This window comes from Hemiscyllium ocellatum, chromosome 25 (genome assembly GCF_020745735.1).
Source record: "Hemiscyllium ocellatum isolate sHemOce1 chromosome 25, sHemOce1.pat.X.cur, whole genome shotgun sequence".
NCBI lineage: Eukaryota > Metazoa > Chordata > Chondrichthyes > Orectolobiformes > Hemiscylliidae > Hemiscyllium > Hemiscyllium ocellatum.
Window position 1 is genome coordinate 2111483 of NC_083425.1, and position 24250 is coordinate 2135732.

At 46.1% G+C, this 24250-nt stretch overlaps 1 protein-coding gene across 2 annotated transcripts; it reads left to right on the forward strand.

Moving 5' to 3' along the window:
- The first annotated feature begins 3265 nt into the window (after positions 1-3265).
- On the forward strand, positions 3266-10054 carry wfikkn2a (info WAP, follistatin/kazal, immunoglobulin, kunitz and netrin domain containing 2a). 2 transcript variants are annotated; one of them, XM_060844420.1, is made up of 2 exons: positions 3266-3351; positions 6932-10054. In XM_060844420.1, exon 2 carries the CDS (start codon positions 6974-6976, stop codon positions 8441-8443), a length of 1470 nt encoding a protein of 489 aa, XP_060700403.1. In that variant the 5' UTR covers positions 3266-3351; positions 6932-6973; the 3' UTR covers positions 8444-10054. The 2 variants fall into 2 exon arrangements, with proteins under 2 accessions (XP_060700403.1, XP_060700404.1); XM_060844421.1 differs by lacking the exon at positions 3266-3351 and adding an exon at positions 3770-3859.
- The last annotated feature ends 14196 nt before the right edge of the window (positions 10055-24250 follow it).

Consider the following 24250-nt stretch of genomic DNA (forward strand, 5'->3'; position numbering starts at 1 on the left):
GAGAGGAGACCTGATCGCGGTGTACAAGGTAATGAGAGGCATGAGAGTTAATAGCCAGAGACTTTTCCCCAGGGCAGAATTGACTGGTACAAGGGGTCATAGTTTGAAGATATTAGGAGGAAGGTATAGAGGAGACATTAGAGTTAGATTCTTTATACAGAGAGTTGTGAATGCATGGAATGCGTTGCCAGCTGTGATGGTGGAAGCAGGGTCATTAGGGACACTTAAGTGATTGCTGGACATGCACATGGATAGCAGTGAGTTGAGGGATGCGTAGGTTAAGTTGTTATATTTTATATTAGGATTAAATCTCGGTACAATATTGTGGGCCTAAGGGCCTGTTCTGTGGTGTACTTTTCTATGTTCTATGTTCTGTGGTGTGCATATCCACTGGCCCATAAAGGACAGGAAGATAAAGTGGTTCAGAAGACAGTATGGTATACTTGCCTTTATCAGCCAAGGCATAGAGTTTAATTACAGGGAGGTTATGTAGGAACAACGTAAAATGTTGGTTAAGCCGTAGAGAGAGTATTGTGTGCAGTTCTGGAATCCATATTAAAGGGGGGATGTGAGACCACTGGAGAGGATGCATAGGAGATTTACCAGGCTGTTGTCTGGGCTGGAGAGTTTTGCTTCGGGAGAGAGGTTGGAAAGATTGGGGTTGTTTTCTTTACAGCAGTGGAGATTGAGAGGGGGCAGGAATGAGATAAGTCAAAGTACGAGGGGCATAAACAGGGTAGGCTAGAAGAACCATTTACCCCTTGATGGAGGGATCAGAGACCTGAGACATAGATTTAAGATCGGGGACAGGCAGTTTACAGGAGATGTGAAAGAAAACATCTCACCCACATGGTGCTGGAACCTGGAACTCACTGCTTGTAAAGGTGGAAGAGGCAGAAGCCCTCATCACATTGAAAACGGATGTAGATGTGCACATGTGATGCCAAGATATTAGAGGCTATTGGCCAAGTACTGGGTAAAAGGATTTGAAAATTAGATGGTTGTTTATGACTATCATAGGCTTGATGGGCTGAAGGACCATTTTCTGTGTGGTAGATCTTTATGACTCCATTGTAAAGGGAGGGTAATGGATGTAGTAAATTGGATTTTGAAAATTATTTTGATAAGATGCTCCGATGAGGTTATCACATTAAGTTAAAGCTCAGGGGAGCATGGATTAGGATTGGTCAGTGTTCAGAACATGACGAATAGGAATGAAAGGGCCATTTTGATACTGGCTGGCTGTACCAAATGGAATGCTGCTGGGATAAGTGGTTCAGACTCAGCTACTTACATTCGATTGGCTTGGAAGAGAACCCTGTGTGTAACACAATCAGATTTCTTGATACAAAGTTAGATAGGAAGGTAAGCTGTGAGGAGGATGCAGAGAGGCTGCAAAGGAATTCAGACAAGGTGAGAACATAAGCAAGAAAAGGGCAGATGGAGCAGAATATCCGGCTTTGTGAAGTTACACATTTTGCATGAAAAATTAAATAATGCAGAATATTTTATAAAATGAATGGAAATGTTGGAATGCATTCATTCAGGCAGATTTGGGTATCATTCTACATGACCCACGGGACGTTAACAAGAGAGTGCAAGTAGCAAGGTAAGTGAAATGTTACGGTTTATTATTAGGAAGCTGGAATATTGGAATGAAGGTTTATTGCAATTTACACAGAAACACATGGTCAAAGCTTTTGATCTTGTTCTGACCAGCTCAAAGTCAAGGATGTCAAAGTTCAAACCACCACTAGTGTACTGTTTGGTTGGCAAGTTAACATTGATTGGCTGAGGCATATAGTTAATATAAAAACTCCCAGACATTCACTACCCTCTGGGAGGATTGCTCTGCATCTCTGCTGTAAATGATTGTGCCCTTGTTGTATAACTGAGTTCCCTAGTTAGTTTACCACACCACCTAGAATAAGCTGCTCATGATCTTTAGTGATTCACTACAAAGTGCAGAACTTAAACATATTCCTTTAGTTGACACAGGAAGTCAAAACACTGGGAGTGCCTGTGTAGGAATGTAGAACGCCAACTGCCAGAGAAAATGGGTCACATTCTGAGTTCACCTCATTACTTTCAATGAGGTGATGCAGTAATTATTAGAGCACTTTGGATTGTTCAGTAAGTGCTGTCCAAACACAAACCACACTCAAAACAGGAGATGGTTAACTACAGCCTGCATGCTGACTATTACAAACAGGCTGTTTAATTCAATCAGCATATAACTGACTTAAGCTGCCATTGATCGGCTAGTTTATATGTATGGAACAGTAACCCACTGAGAGTCAGTGCATGTGGTACTGTACCCCAGTGAGAGTCATTGTGTGTGGGACTGTACCCCAGTGAGAGTCAGTGTGTGTGGGAGCTGTATCCCAGTGAGAGTCAGTGTGTGTGGGACTGTACCCCAGTGAGTGTCATTGTATGTGGCACTGTACCCCAGTGAGAGTCAGTGTGTGTGGGACCTGTACCCCAGTGAGAGTCAGTGTGTGTGGGACTGTACCCCATTGAGAGTCAGTGTGTCTGTGACTGTACCCCAGTGAGATCAGTGTGAGTGTGGGACTGTACCACAGTGAGAGTCAGTGTGTGTGCGACCCTGTACCCCAGTGAGAGTCAGTGTCTGTGGGACTGTATGCCAGTAAGATTCAGTTTGTGTTGTACCTGTACTCCTATGAGGGTCAGTCTGTGTGGGACTGTACCCAAGTGAGAGTCAGTGTGTGTGGGAGTGTATCCCAGTGAGAGTCAGTGTGTGTGTGGGACTGTACTCCAGTGAGAGTCAGTGTGTGTGGGTCTGTATCCCAGTGAGAGTCAGTGTGTGTGGGACTGTACCCCAGTGAGAGTCAGTGTGGGTGGTCTGTCTGAATAAAGTTGTGAATGATTACTAGATCGTGCGTGTTGATAAGAAACGGAATGAGCAAGTGGGAGTGTGATGGTGGGAATGATCAGTGAGTGTTTCTGGAGAATCTGCAATGTTTTGTCAACACTTCGCTTTTTTCTGTTTGCGTTGGTAACTTTTCCCTGAGCGGACAAAGTTGGAAGTTGTTTGTGAATTCTCGCTGGTGTGTCTGGTTTGGAACAATGTTCACCATCCCGTGCCCAGCTGAGTTCATTGATGTCCATTCGGGCTGTATGGAGAGGCTTCCAGTCTTACTATCCCCCCAGCCCCATTCCAATCCCAAAGCTTTAGACAGACGCGCGTTCAAACTCTCTCAACTCTTTCCAACTTTAGCAGCACCAATCTGTTACTGTCACCAAGAGCCGGACTGACTCACTCAGTGGGAATATGTCAAACTTCATCCAGCCTGACTCTCCAGAGGGTACCGTATAAATACAGGGCAGAGGGTTAGGAAATCTCATTAACCACTCGCTTTTCGCCAAAATCACGTGGAGCTGAAACGGTTTAATCCCGTGTGCTCGGTCTGAGAGCACCGAGAGGGAGAGAGACAGAGAGGGAGAGAGAGAGAGTCTGAGAGCATCGAGAGAGAGCGAGGGGGTCAGTTAAACAAACAGTCAGAGAGAGGGAAAGAGAAATAGACAGGGACAGAGACAGGGAAATAGTCACAGAGAGGGGGAGAAAGAGAGAGAAAGGAATTGATGAGAACTCGGAAGGTTGATTTTGCTGCGTGCCTGTGGGTTTAGCCTGTGCCTCAGTATGTGCTGTATTCTGCTGGCTGTGATCAGGAGATTGTCTCTGGGAGTCCAGCTCCTCACCTTCCTGTCCGTGGCCGCTCAGTCTGTGGCTGGGGCACGGATCAAATACTCCCACGCTGGGATTTGTCCCAATGAAATGAACCCCAGCCTCTGGGTAGACGCACAGAGCACCTGCCTCCGGGAGTGTGAGACCGACCAGGTAAATAAACCAGCTCCCCATCCTCTCCCTGTAATCCCAGTGCCGGCACTGTGGGATAGCAGGACCTGTGGGTGAGTGGCTGCTGAATGTTCGTTTCTGCTTTCTGCGTTTCTTCCCAGCCTCAGCTTCTCCTCCCTGTCAGTGAGGAGGGATCTTTAACAACTCTTTATTTCCTTTCCTGATGAAGGGCTTATGCCCGTCTCCTGCTCCTCGGATGCTGCCTGACCTGCTGCGCTTTTCCAGCAACACATTTTCAGCTCTGATCTCCAGCTCCTTTACAAAGCTTCACCTTCTGCCTTTTAGAAGGGGATTCTTTGGGGATGAGCAGGATTCTAGAGTAATGCTGAAGCGCCTTTTCCCGTCCTCAGGATATTCTGTCTGATTTACTGGAGCCCCCGGGGTTTTTTGACCCAGATGTGCTGATGTTCAGTGCCTGGTTAGTGGGAATCCGAGTCTCAGAGTGGTCTCACTGTTGGATGTCACCTTCTCCAGTCCCTGGGTGTGCCTCTGACCCCAACTCCAGTCACTGTAAGGCCAGAGAGGAACACTGCATTGTCAGAGCAGAATCACAGACTGTAGCAGGCACATCCATGAGAATGATGGCCCTTGGATTAAGACCCACTGCCCAGCACAGCCACCCCAGCCCAGGGTCAGGATGGAAGCATTGGATTGTTACCGGGCACTGCACAGGGCAATCAGACAGCGGGGTTTAACAAGTGGCTCTTCAACAGCTCAGTGTTAGCATCACGGATGGCTCTGCTTCACGGAATAGATGGGGACTGGGACACAGTGCTCAGGTCTGAAAGTTGAAGGTGTTGTGGAATATTGGGAATTGTGGAAAACCGGTGAAGACAGAAAGGAGCTAGTCAGACACAATTCCAGAGTTCGACTCCAAGGAGGAGGAAAGTCCTGAAATGGTATCACTGGGTCCGAAAGTGCGGGGAGAGGCCAGTTTGAAGAATACAGATTGAAAGAGTGAAGGGGATGTTGCTGTGTACAAACCTCTCTGAAACTGGAACTCAGCTTCTGACACAGTTCAAGCAGATAGCTACGTGCACTTTATAAACCAAGGTACAGGGGGCGACACTGAGCCTTCAGGCGAGGTTAGCTCCAGCTACAACTGAGACACTGGGTCCACACCTGACCTCCCAGGTGTGAGCACAGGTCAGAACTGTTGGGAAAGTCTACAGCAGACTGTGAGGATGAATTTGTGGATCAGTTGGAGAATTTGCAGTCATTCTCCTTTCAGTAACAAAGGTTAGGAGGAGATGGGAGGAAAGAGGAGTTTAAAAACTCCACAACTTTTGGAAACGTGAAAGGTTTGGGAAGATGCAGCCCAGACTGGACTGGAGGCGGTCACAGGGCTGTCGGCAAAGTCAGGCTAGGAGTAGGAATGTGCTGCCTGAGAGAGTCCATCTGAAGGTACCTTCGATCACAACTTTCCAGTGGGAACGGGTTTAACATGGAAAGAGAAGACGCTGTAATAACCCAGAGAGAGAGAGAGAGCAGACAGAGGCGCTAGCTGCGGCCTGTACTGTCCCACAGTCTGACCAACACTAACAACTCACAGACCCTCCCGCTGTTTCTCTGTCAGAGTTAGGGAGGGGATTGTGAAAATTCCCCGACGATGAGTTATCAGTCGGGAAGGGTGAGGGGGGGTCTCACCAGCTGGGACCCTCAGGGACCAGCAACAACAAATCCTGCTCACACTGACAGGCAAATCAACGGAACCACTCAGCTGAAGGAGCAGTGAGGGGGACATGGGTTAGGAGGAAGATTGGGTTTGGATTTGGTGCTGAACAGCCAGTGTTTATTGACAGGTCTCCTGCCCAGCACCACGGTGTGGTTGGGCTGTGTATTCCGGATGGGATGTGATGGAACAGCTGCACTGGGGGGTCTGAAGGAATTGGACCTCACCAAGTAAGAACACTTGCGCACTGTCGGAGGGTCAGTGCTGAGGGAGTGCTGCATTATCGGAGGGTCAGTGCTGAGGGAGTGCCGCACTGTCGGAGGGTCAGTGCTGAGGGAGTGCCGCACTGTCGGAGGGTCAGTGCTGAGGGAGTGCCGCACTGTCGGAGGGTCAGTGCTGAGGGAGTGCCGCACTGTCGGAGGGTCAGTGCTGAGGGAGTGCCGCACAGTTGGAGGTCCTGTTAACTATCTCAGGCGTGTGTGAAAACATCTGTGAGTCTAAGGGTATCTGTGGCCAATATTTATCCCTGAACTAAAAAGAATAGTGTGGTCACAATCATATTCTTAATGGGATCTTGCTCTGTACAAACATAGACTGCCATATTTCCTCCATTACCAGCGTGAGTACGTTGTTAACTATGAGGATGTTTGGGCCTTCCTGAGGATTTGCAGGATGCTATATAAATGCATGCTCTTTCTGTATTTCTGTTGATTGTTTGCTGTGCTCCAGCTAATGGACTGTGAGATTGAAAAGTCTGAGTCCAGCCCCATAGCAGATTTTAGATTAGATTATTTACAGTGTGGAAACAGGCCCTTCGGCCCAACAAGTCCACACCGACCCGCCGAAGCGCAACCCACCCATACCCCTACATTTACCCCTTACCTAACACTACGGGCAATTTAGCATGGCCAATTCACCTAACCTGCACATCTTTGGACTGTGGGAGGAAACCGGAGCACCCGGAGGAAACCCACGCAGACACGGGGAGAACGTGCAAACTCCACACAGTCAGTTACCTGAGTTGGGAATTGAACCCGGGTCTCTGGCGCTGTGAGGCAGCAATGCTAACCACTGTGTCACAGTGCCGCCCACCCTGGGTTGTTGTTGTACAGGAGCTGAATGAACCAGTACAGTCACAATGGGAAGAATGGTCTCCTTCTCCTTCAGCAGTTTTATTGACAGTTTATGGCCATTTGAACAACTGACCCTCCAGCCGACACCTCCTTGTGTGGGTCATTGTCAAATCCTATGGGATTCCCATCCCTGTCCAACACCGTTCAATGTCTCTCCTACATTCTGAGTGCTAACTCAATGCAAGTTGTTGTTGAAACGCCTTGTGTTTAACCGAATGCCTTCTTTTGAAAATCTTTTTATTTCCTCAGGACTGTGAAACGTTTGAGAAGTGTTGTCCGAACGTGTGTGGTATGAAGAGTTGTGTTGCTGCCAGGTACATGGCAGTTAAAGGGAGGAAGGGTCCTGTTGGCATGCCCCGGGGAGCCACTTGTGACCGCTTCATGTGTGTCCAGCAGGGCTCTGAGTGTGACATCTGGGACGGGCAGCCTGTGTGCAAGTGCAAGGACAGGTGTGAGAAGGAGCCACACTTCACCTGTGCCTCTGATGGGTTAACGTACTACAACAAGTGTTACATGGATGCTGAGGCATGTACCAAGGGCATCACACTGACGGTGGTCACATGTACCCACCAGGTGGCCTGGCCACACACTAGCCCTGTGACAATGCAGACCACTGCCCGGCCCACCACGGCCGACTTGCTCACCACCTCCCAAGACGTGGTGCCACCAGCTTTGCTCTCCAACCCGGTCCACCAGTCCACCTACGTGGGAGGCACAGTCAGTTTCCTCTGCGATGTCAGTGGCAGACCAAGGCCCGAGGTCACATGGGAGAAGGAGCTGGACGGGAGGGAGAACATTATCATGAGGCCCAACCATGTCAATGGCAATGTGGTGGTCACTAACATTGGCCAGCTGGTCATTTACAATGCTCAGCTGCAAGACGCTGGGATTTACACCTGCACAGCCCGCAACGCTGGGGGCTTCCTGAGGGCGAACGTCCCACTCTCAGTGATCAAACGGGAAGACCTGATGAGGCAGAACTCTGCCAACACAACTCAGATCCCAGCGACCGAGTGTCTGAAACAGCCTGACCGTGGCAGCTGTGGGGAGCCTCAGATCAGATGGTTTTATGACCCCAAGAAAAACAACTGCTTCACCTTTAATTACGGACGCTGCGATGGGAACATGAACCACTTTGAGACCTATGAGGCTTGTATGTCAACATGCATGAATGAGCCAGTCAATATCTGCAATCTGCCTGCTCTCCAGGGTCCCTGTAAGGTCTGGGACCCCCGCTGGGCCTACAACAGCCTGATGAAGCAGTGTCAATCCTTCATCTACGGAGGCTGTGGGGGCAATGAGAACAATTTTGAAAGCAGGGAGACCTGTGAGGAAATCTGTCCATACCCCAGGAGCCAGCAATGTAAGGTCTGCAAACCACGTTTCAAAATAGTGACAAGCTATTGCAAGAGTGACTATGTGATAGTTGGCCGCATGACTGAACTGACAGAAGAGGCAGACTCTGGCCGAGCGTTGTTCACTGTAGACAGAGTCCTGAAGGATGAGAAGATGGGGCTTCAGTTCTTTGGCAGTGAGGTCCTGGAGATCACACTCTTAAACATGGACTGGAACTGTCCCTGTCCCAACATGACCACAGAAGATGGTCCTCTGATTGTCATGGGAGATGTCCACAATGGGATGGCTGTTCTCCAGCCCCATAGTTTTGTGAGGACTGTGAATGAGAAACGGATCAAGAAGCTGTTTGAGGTCAAAGATAAGAAAACCTGTGATCTCTTAAGAGAACTGACTGGACTTCAATAGGCTGCTATTTGCAAAGGTTCTTAAGAGAAAAATGATTTACAAAAAGCTTTTTTGGAAAAATCTCACTTTTGACAAACTAATTAAATGAGCACTTAATGTCTTAGATTTGTAACAGCTTACACCATGTCTCAGTAGGTCTTTGATGATTGAGAAGATCATTTCTTACAGATGGGCCTTGGTAATAACACAATGAACTCTCAATGGTGTTAGGACAGTAGCAATTTATTATTCAAAGTATTTAAAGGTCCTGAATTCTGCTGGATTTTCCAATACTCTGGACAGAATGAAGGGAGATGTTTGTTTTCTTATTGTTGTCTCTTAGTCACCACTGAGTTACCACGTGATCTCAATCAGGAAATCACATCAGGCCTCAAGTCTTCATGAGTCTGATCCTTCTGATGCGCTGGGTCAGTCCTGGAGCGGGGAGGGGATTGGCTGCCCTGAAATGTCAGAGACTCGCAGCATCATTGAAGGTCTGCTCCTAGGCAGCAGCCCAGCTCGAGTGGCTGTGTCTGTGGGTGGGTCTGTCTTGCCCATCTTCCAAAGCTGAGTACTTACTGTCACAGACTGATCTGGCCAATTATACCAAACATAAAGCCACACTGCACAATCTGAACTAGAACAGAATCTTACAGTCATTAGCCCCAGTTTAAGGGCAAGGGTTGGAAGTCAAGAATGGATAAAGATGACCAGAAGAGACCAAGAGACAGCAACTCGTGGCAGATACCTTCCACCAAATCCCTGCAGTGGCTTTGCCAGTTCGGCTGACTCACTCTGCCTCGAAACGTTGTGAGATATACATGACATCAACAACACCACAGGGCAGGGTACTGGCACTGTAAACAATTCAGCAAGGCCAAATACTGGAGGAAGCACTGGTCAGCTTGTAAACTAACAACAGAATTATACTTGTCAGTGTTAGAGGGAATTTTACCCTGCCTCTAACCCTGTGCTGTCCCTGTTCTGGGAGTGTTTGATGGGGAAAGTGTAGACAGAGCTTTACTCTGTATCTAAACCCATGCTGTTCCTGTCCTGGGAGTGTTTGATGGGGGACAGTGTAGAGGGAGCTTTACTCTGTATCTAAACACATGCTGTTCCTGTCCTGGGAGTGTTTGATGGGGGACAGTGTAGAGAGAGCTTTACTCTGTATCTAATCCTCTGCAGTCCCTGCCCTGGGAGTGTTTGATGGGGGACAGTGTAGAGAGAGCTTTACTCTGCATCTAACCCTGTGCAGTCCCTGTCCAGGAAGCATTTGATGGGGGACATTGTAGAGAGAGCTTTACTCTGTATCTAACCTCATGCTGTCCCTGTCCAGGGAGCGTTTGATGGGGGACGGTGTAGAGAGAGCTTTCCTCTGTATCTAACCCCGTGCTGTCCCTGCCCTGGGAGTGTTTGATGGAATGAGGGAATGACAATTGAGTCAGCCATCTCTTCACCCGATAGTGTGAGGTCACTCTTGATATCCTAAAGTTTATAAAGATCAAAGAATAGATTGAGCTGCCAAAATTATTATTTGGGAACAGTCATATTTTGTAAATAGTTTTACAATCGATTCAAGTAAGGAAGAAACAGCTTGTAGAATGTTGTTGATTTTACAATGAATGAATTTACAATGACTGTGTAAATACTATTTATTTGTGTCTGGATCTAGTGCCCATCTTTCTGATTATTCAATCTTAATAAAAAACTGATGAGTTTGCCTCGATCCTACTGCATCTGTTGTCATTTTAAATGTTTACCTTGGTCACATGTGAATTTATTGCCTGTCCCTAGTTGCCCTTTGAGAAGGTGGGGGTGAGATGCTTTTTTGAACAGCTGCAGTCCATGTGCTGTAGATAGACCCACAATGCCCTTAGGGAGGCTTTTCCAGGATTTTGACATAGCAACAGTGAAGGATCGGCGATATATGACATGATATTAGTATGCAGATACAGCAAGTGTTTGGGAAGGTGACTGGAATGTTGTCATTTCTGCAAGGGGAATGGAATATTGAAGTAGGGATCATCACCTTACCGTTCTGTATGGGTGAGATCACACCTGGAGTATTGTGTACAGTTCTGAACTCCATACATCAGAAAGGATAGAACTGAATTAAAAACAATTAGCAGGCAGTTCACTCGACTGATCCCTGGCTCAGGTGGTTACCGTGTGGGGAAAGGTTGGGCAGGCTGGGCCAGTATGGAAGAAAGCACAGTGATCTTATTGAGAACGAGGATCTGAGGGGACCTGACACATCGAAGATTCTGAAAGTAAGATTCCTTTAATGGGGAGGAAGAGACTAGAACGAGGGCACACAGTTTACACACAAAGGCTCTCCCTTTAAGACAGAGAGGGAGAGAAGCTGTCTCCCTCAGAGGGATGCCGGTCTTAGGAATGGTGAAGACAGTGGACACAAGGTCATTAAATATTTTTAAGGCTGAAGCAGATAGATTCTTTGTCAGGAGGTTGGGTCGGGTAGGGGTTAAATGTAATTGAGGGTGGGGGGGGTGTAGGGATGTAGATTTAACACTACACTCGGATCAGATTGGTTTTACTGAATGGGGGAGCTGGCTTGAGGGGCTGAATGGCCTTTCCCTATTTTTAATTTCCATGTTTATTTGACATAGTTTATAGATATTGGTGTTTCCATGTTTCTACCTGAGCTTTTCCCTGGAATTCTCTTCTTGGTGGGAGAGGGAGGGGGAACCGTGTGAGGTTATCAGGGCTGAGTGGGAATGTGGAGCTGAGCTTACATCCAGATTAGCCAGGCTTTGCAAAATGACAGAGCAACTTGAGGGGCCAAATGGCCTTGCCCAGCTCCTGTGCTGATTTGTGCTTCTAGGTGGTTGAGGGTATGTGTTTGGAAGGTACTGTTGGACAATCGTTAGTGAATTTCTGCAGTATATCTTACATAGGAACATAGGAATGTAAGGAACAGGAGTAGGTGTAGGCCATCTGGCCCATCGAGCCTGTTCTGCCATTCAATAAGATCATTGGACTCAGCTCTACTTACCCACCAACTCACTATAACCCTTAATTCCATCACTGCCTTACCTTGGCCTTAAAAACATTCAACAGCTTCACTGCACAGGGAATTCCACAGATTCACCACCCTTTGGGTGAAGAAGTTCCTCCTCAACTCAATCCTTGATTTGTTCCCCTCACTTTGAAGCAACGCCCGCTAGTTCTAGTTTCATTCGTCTTGGTCTTGTAGATAGTATATACTGGGGGTACTGAGCATTGGTGCTGGAGGGAGTGGCTGCCTGTGGATGTGATGTCAATCAAGTGGGCTGCTTTCTCTTGGATGGTGTCAAGCTTCTTGAATGTTGTTGGAGTTGCACCAATCCAGGCAAATGGGGAATATTCCATCACATTCCTGACTTGTGCCTTGTAGATGGTGGATAGGTTTTAGGGAGCCAGGAGGTGAATTACGTACTGCAATATTCCGGGTTTCTGACCTGCTCTTGTAGCCACTGTGTTTATGTGGTGAGTCCAGTTCAGTTTCTGGCCAATGGTAACCCCCAGGATGTTGATCAATCTACTAAACGTTAATACTGTTTTTTGTCTCACTGTGGCCTGTCCCAAAAAATAACTTGGATACATCTCCTGTCTGTGGTTGAACTTGCAGCATGGATTAGTACCTGGGACTTCGATGTTGTGGCCTTTTCAGAGACATGGATAGAGCAGGCACAGGAATGGTTGTTGCAGGTTCCGGGATTTAGATGTTTCAGTAAGAACAGGCAACGTGGTAAGAGAGTTGGGTGTGTGGCAATGTTAGTCAAGGACAGTATTACGGTTGCAGAAAGGACGTTTGAGGACTTGTCAACTGAGGAAGTATGGGCTGACGCTAGAAGCAGGAAAGGAGGTCACCCTGTTGGGAATTTTCTATAGGCCTCCAAATAGTTCCAGAGATGTAGAGGAAAGGATAGCAAAGTTGATTCTCGATAGGAACGAGAGTAACAGGGTAGTTGTTATGGGGGACTTTAACTTTCCAAATATTGACTGGGAATACTATAGTTCAAGTACTTTAGATGGGTCAGATTTTGTCAGGTTTTGTCCAATGTGTGCAGAAGGGTTTCCTGACACAGTATGTAGACAGGTCTACAAGGGGCGATGCCATATTGGATTTGGCACTGGGTAATGAACCTGGCCAGATGTTAGGTAGGTGAGCACTTTGCTGATAGTGACCGCAATTCGGTTATGTTTAGCTTAGTGATGAAAATGGATAGGTATGTATTGCAGGGCAAGAGTTATAGCTGGGGGAAAGGCAATAATGCTGCGATTAGGCAAGAGTTAGGATGCATAGGATTGGGGAAAAAAACTGCAGGGGATGGGCACAATTGAAATATGGAGCTTATTAAAGCTACTGCAGGTCCTTGTTAAGTATATACCGGTCAGGCAGGAAGTGGTTGAGTAAGGAGACTGTGGTTTACAAAATAAGTTGAATCTCTTGTCAAGGGGAAGAAGGAGATTTATGTTAAGATAAGACGTGAAGGCCCAGTTAGGGCACTTGACGAGTTACAAGTAAACCTGGAAAGACCTAAAGAGAGAGCTAAGAGCCAGGAGGAGACATGAGAAATCATTGGCGGATAGGATCAAGGAAAACCCTAAGGCTTTCTGTAGGAATGTCAGGAATAAAAGAATGACTAGAGTAAAATTAGGGCCAATCAAGGACAGTCATGGGAAGTTGTGTGTGGAGTCAGAGGAGATAGGGGAAGTGCTAAATGAATACTCTTCCTCAGTATTCACACTGGGAAAAGACAATGTTGTTGAGGAGAATACTAAGATACAGGCTACTAGATGAGACAGGATTGAGGTTCTCAAGGTGGAGGTATTAGTAATTCTGGAAAGTATAGAAACAGACAAGTCCCCTGGGCTGGATGGGATTTTTCCTAGTATTCTCTGGGAAGCCAGGGAGGAGATTGCCGAGCCTTTGGTTTTGGTCTTTATGTTGTCACTATCTACAGGAACAGTGCCAGAAGACTGGATGTTAGCAAATGTTGTCCCCTTGTTCAAGAAGGGATGTAGAGACAACCCTGGTAATTATAGACCGGTGAGCCTTACTTCGGTTGTGGGTAAAGTGTTGGAAAGTGTTATGAGAGATAGGATTTATAATCATCTTGAGAGGAATAAATTGATTAGGGGATAGTCAACCTAGTTTTGTGAAGGGTAAGTTGTGCTTTACAAACCTTATTGAGTTCTTTGCGAAGGTGACCAAACAGGTGGATGAGGGTAAAGCAGTAGATGTGGTGTATATGGAGTTCAGTAAGGCATTTGATAAGGTTCCCCATGGTAGGCTACTGCAGAAAATACAGAGGCATGGGATTGAGAATGATTTCGCACTCTGGATCAGAAATTAACTAGCTGAAAGAAAACAGAGGGTTGTGGTTGATGGGAAATGTTCGTCCTGGAGATCAGTTGCTAGTGGTGTACCCCAAGGATCTGTTTTGGGGCCACGGCTGTTTGTCATATTTATAAATGTCCTGGATGAAGGCGTGGAAAGATGGGTTAGTAAATGTATGGATGACACTAAGGTTGGTGGAGTTATGCATAGTGCTGAAGGATGTTGGGGTTACAGAGGGACGTAGATAAGCTGCAGAGCTATGCTGAGAGGTGGCAAATGGAGTTTACTGTGTAAAAGTGTGAGGTGATTCACTTTGGAAAGTGCAACAGGAATACAAGATATTGAACTAATGGTAAGATTGTTGGTAGTGTAGAAGAGCAGAGAGATCTCGGTGTCCATGTACATAGATCCCCAACAGTTACCACCCAGGTTGATAGGGCTGTTAAGAAGGTGTATGATGTGTTACCTTTTATGGGTAGAGGAGCCATGAGGTTATGTTGCAGCTGGACAAAACTCTGGTGCAGCTGCACTTGGAGTATTGTGTACAGTTCTGATCGCCACATTATAGGAAGGATGTGGAAACATTGGAAAGGCTGCAGAAGTGATTTACGAGGATATTGCTTGTGTGGAGGGAAAGTCTTATGAGGAAAGGCTGAGGGACCTGAGGCTATTTCCATTAGAAGAAGATTAAGAAGTGACTTAACAGAGGCATACAAGATGATCAGAGGATTAGATAGGGCAGACAGTGAGAGCCTTTTTCCTCAGATAGTGATGGCTAGCACAAGGGGACAGAGCTTTAAATTGAGTGATAGATATAGGACAGATGTCAGAGGTTGTTTCTATAGTCAGAGAGTAGTATGGGCATGGAATGCATTGCCCGCAACAGTAGTAGGCTCTCCAACTGTAAGGGCATTTAATTGGGCATTGGATAGGCACATGGATGAAAATGGAATAATGTAGAATAGATGGGCTTCAGATTGGTTCCACAGGTCAGCGCAGTATCGAGGGCCGAATGGCCTGTAATGTTCTACGCTCTATAAATCGGGAGAAGGTAGGACAACTCATGGATAAAGAAGGGAATTTGTGCTTGGAGGCAGAGGATGTGGTTGAGATCCTAAATGAGTATTCTGCATCAGTAATTACCCAGAAGGAGGTTATGGAGTATAATGAGGTTAGTGTGGGGCATTTTGAGACCAAGAAAGAAGTGTTAGATATCTTGAAGAACATTAAGGTGGATTAATCTCCAGGGCCGAGGTTATTGAGAGAGGCACGAGAGAGGATTGTTGGGGTCTTGACCACGATATTCATATCCTCGCTAGCCACTGGACAGGTCCCAGAGAACAGGCAAATAGCTAATACCGTTCATCTCTTCAAGAAGGGAAATGAGGGTAATCCAGGCAACTGTAGACCAGTGAGTCTCACATTGGTGGTTGGGAAGCTTTGGAGAGAATTCTTCAGGATAGGATTTACACGCATTTAGAAAAGCATGCTCTCATTAGAAACAGTAGGCATGGCTTTGTGCAGGGCAGCTCATGTCTTACTGACTTAATTGAATTTTTCAAGAAGGTGATGCAGGTAATCGATGAGGGTAGAGCAGTGGATGTTGTCTACATGGATTTTACTAAGGCTTTTGGCCAGGTCCCTCATGGTAGGCTCATCCTGAAGATTAAGATGCATGGGATCCACAGTGACTTGGCCTCATGGATTCAGAATTGGCTTGGCCATTGACGGCGGAGGGGAGTGGTGGAATGTTGCTTTCCAGGCTGGAGGTCTGTGACTAGTGCATTCTGCAGGGGTCCATACTGGGACCTCTGCTGTTTGTGATATATCTATATACAAATGACTTGGCTGAAAATACAGATGGGTGGGTTAGTAGGTTTGCAGATGATACAAAGGTCAGTAGAGTTGTTGTTGGTGTAGAAGGTTGTCAAGGGATACAGTGGGATAGAGATCAGTTGCAGGTATGGGCGGAGGAATTGTAGAAAGAGTTTACTCTGGGTACATGTGAGGCGCTGCACCTTGGGGGATGAAATGTGAAGGAAAAGTATACAGTTAATGGCAGGCCCCTGAACAACATTGATGTACAGAAGGGTCTTGCGGTTCAAGTCCATAGCTCCCTGAAAGTGGCCAGACAAGTAGATAGGGTGGTGACGAAGGTGATTGCCTTTATTGGTCGGGGAACTGAGTGTAAGAGTCAGGGTGTCATGTTGCAGCTTTATAAGACTTTGGTTAGACCGCACTGAGAGTACTGTGTTCAATTCGAGTCACCACATTACAGGAAGGATGTGGAGGCTTTGGAGAGGGTACAGAAGGGGTTTACCAGGATGCTGCCGGATTAAAGGGTATGAGCTATAAGGAGAGGCTAGAAAAACACAGGCTGTTTTCTCTGGAGCAGCAGAGGCTGAGGGGAGACTTGATAGAAGTCTGTAACATTATCAGATGCCTGGATAGGGTTGAAATGTCTAAACCAGGGAGATGCATTTAAGGTGAGAGGGGGAAAGTTCAAAGGAGATGTGAGGGGCACGTTTTTTTACGCAGAGAGTGGTAGGAGTCTGGAATACACTGCCAGGGTGATGGTGGAGACAGATACGATAGGGGGGTTTAAGGGCCGTTTAAATAAGCATTTACTCAGCGGGTTGTGAGTTCATGGAATGCCCTGCCAGTAGCAGTGGTGGCCTCTCCCTCTTTATGGTCATTTAAGCGGACCTTGGATAAGCATATGGAGGTTATTAGGCTAGTGTAGGTTAGGTAGGCTTCGGTCGGCGCAACATTGAGGACCGAAGGGCCTGTACTGTGCTGTATTTTTCTATGTTCTATGAATATGCAAGGAAGAGAGGGATATAGACCAAGGGCAGGCAGAAGGGATTAGTTTAATTTGCCGTCACATTTGGCACAACATCATGGTCGGAAGTGTCCGTTCCTGTGTTGTATTATTCTCTGCTGTATGACCCAGGTTAACCCTATCCCTACTGTAACATTACACCCAGTGGGAAAGCAGGAAGATCCTGTCTCCAGCCCAGTCTGTGCTGAATCGTAAACTCAGTGACACAACAATTCCACAATCTGGGATTATCATCAGCGTCCTGGTCTGTGATTCTCTCTGGAACATGCTCTTGTCTGAATGCTGTGTGTAATCAGTGAAGCCATCCCAGATTGAGCAGGTTATTACATTCACAGACATAGAACACCGAACATTCCAGCGCAGTACAGGCCCTTCGGTCCTCAATGTTACATCGACCAGTGGAACCAAGCTGAAGCCCATCCATCCTACACTAATCTATTTTCATCCATATGTTTATCCAATGATCATTTAAATGCCCTTAACGTTAGTGAGGCTACTACTGTTGTAGGCAGTGCATTCCATGCACTTACTACTCTCTGAATAAAAAAACTACCTCTGACATCTGTCTATCACCCCTCAATTTAAAGCTATGTCCCCTCGTGCTCACCATCACCATCGGAAGAAAAAGGCTCTCACTGTCCACCCTGTCTAACCCTCTGATTATCATATATGTCACAATTAAGTCACCTCTCAATCTTCTTCTCTCTAATGAAAACAGCCTCAAGCCCCTCAGCCTTTCCCCATAAGACCTTCCCTCCATACCAGGCAACATCCGAGTAAATCTCCTCTGCATCCTTTCCCAAGTTTCCGCGTCCTCCCTACAATTTGGTGACCAGAACTGTGCGCAATTCTCCAAGTGCAGCTGCACCAGAGTTTTGTACAGCTGCAACATAACCTCATGGCTCCAAAGGAGGATGTGAGGTCTGCAGATGCTGAAGATTAGAGTCAAGAGTGCGATGCTAGAAAAGCACAGCAGGTCAGGCAGCATCCGAGGAGCAGGAGAATTGACATTTCGGGCCATTCCTTTACTCTCGACCCATGGCTCCAAAACTCAATCCCTCTACCAATAAATAACCCAGTACTCTTTATTTCTGTTGTTCCTTCCAAATTGAATCACCTCACATGTTTCCACATTAACCTCCATTTGCCATCTCTCAGCCCAGTTCTGCAGCTTATCTATGTCCCTCTGTAAGGTACAGTATCCTTCAGCACTGTCCACAACTCCACCGACCTTAATGTCATCCCCCAAATCACTAACCCATCCTTCTACGCCCTCATATAAGTTGTTTATAAAAATGACAAACAGCAGTGGCCCCAAAACAAATCCTTGTTGTACATCACTAGTAACTGAATTCTAAGATGAGCATTTCCCATCAACCACCACCCTCTGTTTTCTTTCAGCTAGCCAATTTCTGATCCAAACCGCTAAATCACCCTCAATCCCATGCCTCTGTATTTTCTCCAATAGCCTACCGTGGGGAACCTTATCAAATGCCTTACTGAAATCCACATACACTACTTCAATGGCTTTACCCTCATCCACCTGTTTGGTTACCTTCTGAAAGAACTCAATAAGATTTGTAAAGCACAACTTACCCTTCACAAAACCAGGTTGACTATCCCCTAATCAACTTATTCCTCTCAAGATGATTATAAATCCTGTCTCTCATAACCCTTTCCAACACTTTACCCACAACCGAAGTAAGGCTCACCGGTCTATAATTACCAGGGTTGTCTCTACATCCCTTCTTGAACAAGGGGACAACATTTGCTAACATCCAGTCTTCTGGCACTGTTCCTGTAGATAGTGACAACATAAAGACCAAAACCAAAGGCTCGGCAATCTCCTCCCTGGCTTCCCAGAGAATACTAGGAAAAATCCCATCCAGCCCAGGGGACTTGTCTGTTTCTATACTTTCCAGAATTACTAATACCTCCACCTTGAGAACCTCAATCCTGTCTCATCTAGTAGCCTGTATCTTAGTATTCTCCTCAACAACATTGTCTTTTCCCAGTGTGAATACTGAGGAAGAGTATTCATTTAGCACTTCCCCTATCTCCTCTGACTCCACACACAACTTCCCATGACTGTCCTTGATTGGCCCTAATTTTACTCTAGTCATTCTTTTATTCCTGACATTCCTACAGAAAGCCTTAGGGTTTTCCTTGATCCTATCCGCCAATGATTTCTCATGTCTCCTCCTGGCTCTTAGCTCTCTCTTTAGGTCTTTCCAGGTTTACTTGTAACTCGTCAAGTGCCCTAACTGGGCCTTCACGTCTTATCTTAACATAAATCTCCTTCTTCCCCTTGACAAGAGATTCAACCTCTTTTGTAAACCACGGTCCCCTTGCTCGACCACTTCCTCCCTGCCTGACCAGTACACACTTAACAGTAGCTGTTCCTTAAATAAGCTCCACATTTCAATTGTGCCCATCCGCTATGCATCCTAACTCTTGCCTAATCGCAGCATTATTGCCTTTCCCCCAGCTATAACTCTTGCCCTGCAATATATACGTATCCTTTTCCATCGTTAAAGTAAACATAACCGAATTGTGGTCACTATCAACAAAGTGCTCACCTACCTCCAAATCTCACACCTGGCCATGTTCATTACCCAGTGCCAAATCCAATATGGCATCGCCCCTTGTTGGTCTGTCTACATACTGTGTCAGGAAACCTCCTGCACACATTAATCAAAATCTGACCCATCTAAAGTACTTGAACTATAGTGTTCCCAGTCAATATTTGGAAAGTTAAAGTCCCCCATAACAACTACCCTGTTACTCTCACTCCTATCAAGAATCAACTTTGCTATCCTTTCCTCTACATCTCTGGAACTATTCGGAGGCCTATAGAAAACTCCCAACAGGGTGGCCTCTCCTTTCCTGTTTCTGACTTCAGCCCATACTACCTCAATGGGTGAGTCCTCAAATGTCCTTTCTGCCACCGTAATACTGTCCTTGATTAACAATGCCACACTTCCCCCTCTTTTACCACCTTCCCTGTTTTTCCTGAAACATCTTAACCCTGGAACCTGCAACAACCATTCCTGTCCCTGCTCTATCCATGTCTCCAAAATGGCCATAACATCGAAGTTCCAGGTACCAACCCATGCTGCAAGTTCCACCTTATTCTGGATATCCTCTTGTTTGTAATGTATCTATAGAATGCCTTCGGATTCTCTTTAACCCGACTTGCCAAGGTCATTTCATGACCCCTCCTTGCTCTCCTAACTCCCTGCTTGAGTTCCTTTCTGCTTTCTTGAGATTCCTCACAGGCCAACGGATACTGGGAATTAAGATTACAGTGGGGTTTGTGTGAGATTGGGTGTGTATTGATTTGATTTCATTTATTACTGTCACGTGTCACAAAGTACAGTGAAAAGTGTTGTCTTAAATGTTTACAGGCAGATTGCATTCAACAAGTACATCAGTGTAACGGAATAGAGTACAATATTGCAGTGTTACAGCTGCAAAAAGAAATCAGAATTAACATTTGAGATGTCTGTTCAAAAGTCTGATATCAGCAGAGTCTGACAATCTATCTGTATGTGTATACAAAAGTTAATATCTTCCTCCCGATGGAGGAGAATATAACTGAGGTGGGAGGGGTCTCTGATTATATTGGTTGCTTTCCCAAGGCCGGGGGATGTTTGGATGATGTTATTGGATAGGAAGCTGAGCAATTGCCAGACCATGCTGTGGTGTATCCAGATTGGTCACTTTCTAAGGTGCATCTATAAAAATTGCTAAGAGTCATTGTGGACATGCTGAATTTCCTTAGCCTCCTGAGGAAGTAGAGGAGTGGTTGTGTTTTCTTGACTATCGTGTCAACGTGGTTGGATCAGGATAAATTGTTGGTGACACTGGGCAGCACAGTGGTTCAGTGGTTAGCACTACTGCCTCACAGTGCCAGGGACCTAGGTTCAATTCCCACCGCGGGCTACTGACTGTTTGGAGTTTGCACGTTCTCCCTGTGTCTGCGTGGGTTTCCTCCCACAGTCCAAAGATGTGCAGGTTAGGCCATGCTAAATTACCCATAGTGATAGTTACATTAGTCAGCAGTAAATGTAGGGGAATAGGTCTGGGTGGGTTGCTCTTCGGAGGGTCGGTATGGACTTGTTTCCACGCTGTAGGGAATGTAATCTAATTACCACTGGCAGGCTCTGTTCCAGGATTCGGGAATTTCCTGCAGTTCATTAATAATCAGCACATAGCAGCTGAGGATTTGGAAGCTACAACAGCAAATGGTGGAATGGTTGGGTCTTGCAAGTTATGTCTATGGATAGAAATATGCTCCTGATTCAACTTTAACTCTTTGTCACAACTTTTATGAATGTTTTTTCTTTGAAATGTGGGGTTAATTTCATCTCCATCCTCGGTTTGAGACTCAAAGAACAAAGAACATTACAGCACAGGAACAGGCCCTTCGGCCCTCCAAGCCTGTGCCGGGCCAGATCCTCAATCTAAACCTGTCGCCTATTTCCTAAGGATCTGTATCCATCTGCTCCCTGCCCACGCATGTATCTGTCTAGGTACATATTCAATGAAACTATCATGCCTGCCTCTACCACCTCCGCAGGAAACATGTTTCAGGCATCCTCCACCGTCTGCATAAAGAACTTTCTACGTACATCTCCCTTAAACTTTTCCCCTCTGACTTTGAACTCATGACCCCGAGTAATTGAGTCCCCCACTCTGGGAAAAAGCTTCTTGCTATCCACCCTGTCTATACCTCTCATGATTTTGCAGACCTCAATTAGGTCCTCCCTCAACCTCCATCTTTCGAATGAAAATAATCCTAATCTACTCAACCTCTCTCCATAGCTAGCACCCTGCATACCAGGCAGCATCGCAGTGAACCTCCTCTGCACCCTCTCCAAAGCATCCACATCCTTTTGTTAATGTGGTGACCAGAGTGTATGCAGTACTCCAAATGTGGCCAAACCAAAGTCTTATACAACTGTAAGTATAAGATGAAGGGCTTTTGCCCGAAACGTCGAATTTCCTGTTCCTTGGATGCTGCCTGACCTGCTTCGCTTTAACCAGCAACACATTTTCAGCTCCTATACAGCTATAAGATGACCTGCCAACTCTTATAATTAATACCCTGTCTGATGAAGGTAGACATGCTGTATACCTTCTTGAGCACTCTATCGACCTGTGTTGCCACCTTCAGGGTACAGTGGCCTGACACCCAGATCTTTCTGTATGTCAATTCTCCCCAGGGCTTTTCCATTTACTCTATAGTTCGCTCTTGAATTGGAGCTTCCGAAATGCATCACCACGCATTTGCCTGGACTGAACTCCATCTGTCATTTCTCTGCTCATCTCTCCAATCTATATTCTTTTTGTATTCTCTGACAGTCCCCTTCACTATCTGCTACTCTACCAATCTTAGTGTCATCTGCAAACTTGCTAATCAGACCAGCTATACCTTCCTCCAGATCCTTTATGTATATCACAAACAACGGTGGTCCCAGCACGGATCCCTGTAGGACACCACTGATCACAGGTCTCCATTTTGAGAAACTTCCTTCCATTATTACTCTCTGTCTCCTGCTGCCCAGCCAGTTCTCTTCCATCTAGCCAGTACACCTTAGACTCCATGCAACTTCACTTTCTCCATCAGCCTACCATGGGGAACCTTATCAAAGGACTTACTGAAGTCCTTGTATATGACATCTATAGTCCTTCCCCCATCAATCAACTTTGTCACCTCCTCAAAGAATTCTCATGGGATCAGGCAGAGTCTGCTCGAGATTATTCCCTATTGAATTCAATGCTGTTGTTTAGTCAATCTCATCAGGGTTGTAAATGATGGTTAAATTGTTCTCATTAACCTTCATCTTCCGATTCCTTATTAACTAGTTTAAATAACAGAAGGAATCTTGAATTTATCTTTGTGAAGCTTTTATCTGGAGAAACTTGAGAGTCTTGTGGGAGCCAATAGAGGTGAACAGAGTGGGCAGATAGATGGCCGATGGAGTTCAATGGAGAGAAATGTGAAGTGATTCATTGTGAGAGAAGACCATGGTGGGACAGTTTAAAAGGAAGGTACATGCGCAGATGGACCTGGGTGGGCTCTACCTGCTGAAGTCATTGAAGGTGGCAGGACATATTCAGAGCAAGGTTCATAAGGCAAATGGTATTCCAGGCTCTTGTTGCTTATTCATGGGATATGGGTGTCATTGGCTAAGCCAGTAGTTATTACCTATTCCTAATTTTCCTGGAACTCAGTGACTTCCTTGACCACTTCAGGGACATTTAATAGTCAATCCCATTGCTGTGGGTCTGGAGTCACATGGAGGGTAAGAACAGCGAATTTCCTTTCCTAAATGACATTGCTGGGCCAGCTGAGTTTTTATAACATCAGCAGAGTGGTTACATGGTCTCCTTTAGACTGGATCTTTTACGTCAGATTATTGACATTGCATTGAGCCTTCACAGGCTGCCTTTGGTGGGAACCCATTTCCCAAGAACATTAGCATTGGGTGCGGCATTACATCCACTGACACTCCCATTGGGATCCAAGAGCACGAAGGTCCTGGTGAACGTGTATAAATCACGAGTTTGGGTTCAGGTGGAGTACTTTGCCCCATTTCTGGGCACCACACTTTAGGAGGGATGTGAAGGTATTGGAGAGAGTGCACAAAGGGGTTTGTGAGAATGGGTCCAGGAATAAGGAGCTTCAGGTATGAAGATGGACTGGAGAATTTGGGAGGAGCCTGACAGGAGATTTGATTGAAGTATTCCTTATCATTAATGGGTGGGACATAGTATGCACGTAGAAACTGTTCCCAGTTGAGAAAAAGAGGGCCCAGATTTAAAATAATTAGTAAACAAGGTAAAAAATGATGCAAGGAGAAATCTTATTCATGCAGTCAGTGTTTAGCATCTGGAATGTTCTGTCTGAGAATGTTGGAGGAGACAAGTTTGAGTGGTTGGAACAAAGAACAATACAGCACAGGACCAGGCCCTTCGGCCCTCCAAGCCTGTGCTGACACATTTTGCCCTTCCATACCGAAACTATCTTCACTTAGAGGATCTGTTCTGGTATCTGTCCAGGTGTTTCCTGAATGCTGCTGTTGTGTCTGCTTCCACCACCCTCTCTAGCAGTGCGTACCAGGCACTCACCACCCTTTGTGTGAAAAACATGCCTCGCACATCTCTTTTAAACATTGCCCCTCTGCACCTTGAACCTGTGTCCCCTGGTAATTGACACCTCCACCCTGGTAAAAAGCCTCATACTTTCCACTCTATCCATGCCATTCACAAGGCAAGGCAGTAAAAAGGGGGGGTGGTGGCCTTGTTAGTCAAGGATTGTATAACAGTGGCTGAAAGAACTTTTGACGAGAACCTGTCTACTGAGGTGGTATGGAGCTGAGGTTAGAAACAGGAGGAGAAGTCACACTGCTTGGAGTTTTTTATAGGCCTCCGCAGAGTTCCAGGGAGGTGGAGGAGAGGATTGGCAAAGCAATTCTGGGTAGGATTGAAAGGAACAGGGTGGTCATTATGGGGGACTTTAACTTCCCCAACATTGACAGGAAATGCTATAACTCTAGTACATCAGATGGATCAATTTTTGTCCAATGTGTGCAGGAGGGTTTCCTGACACAGTATGTTGAAGGACTGACAAGAG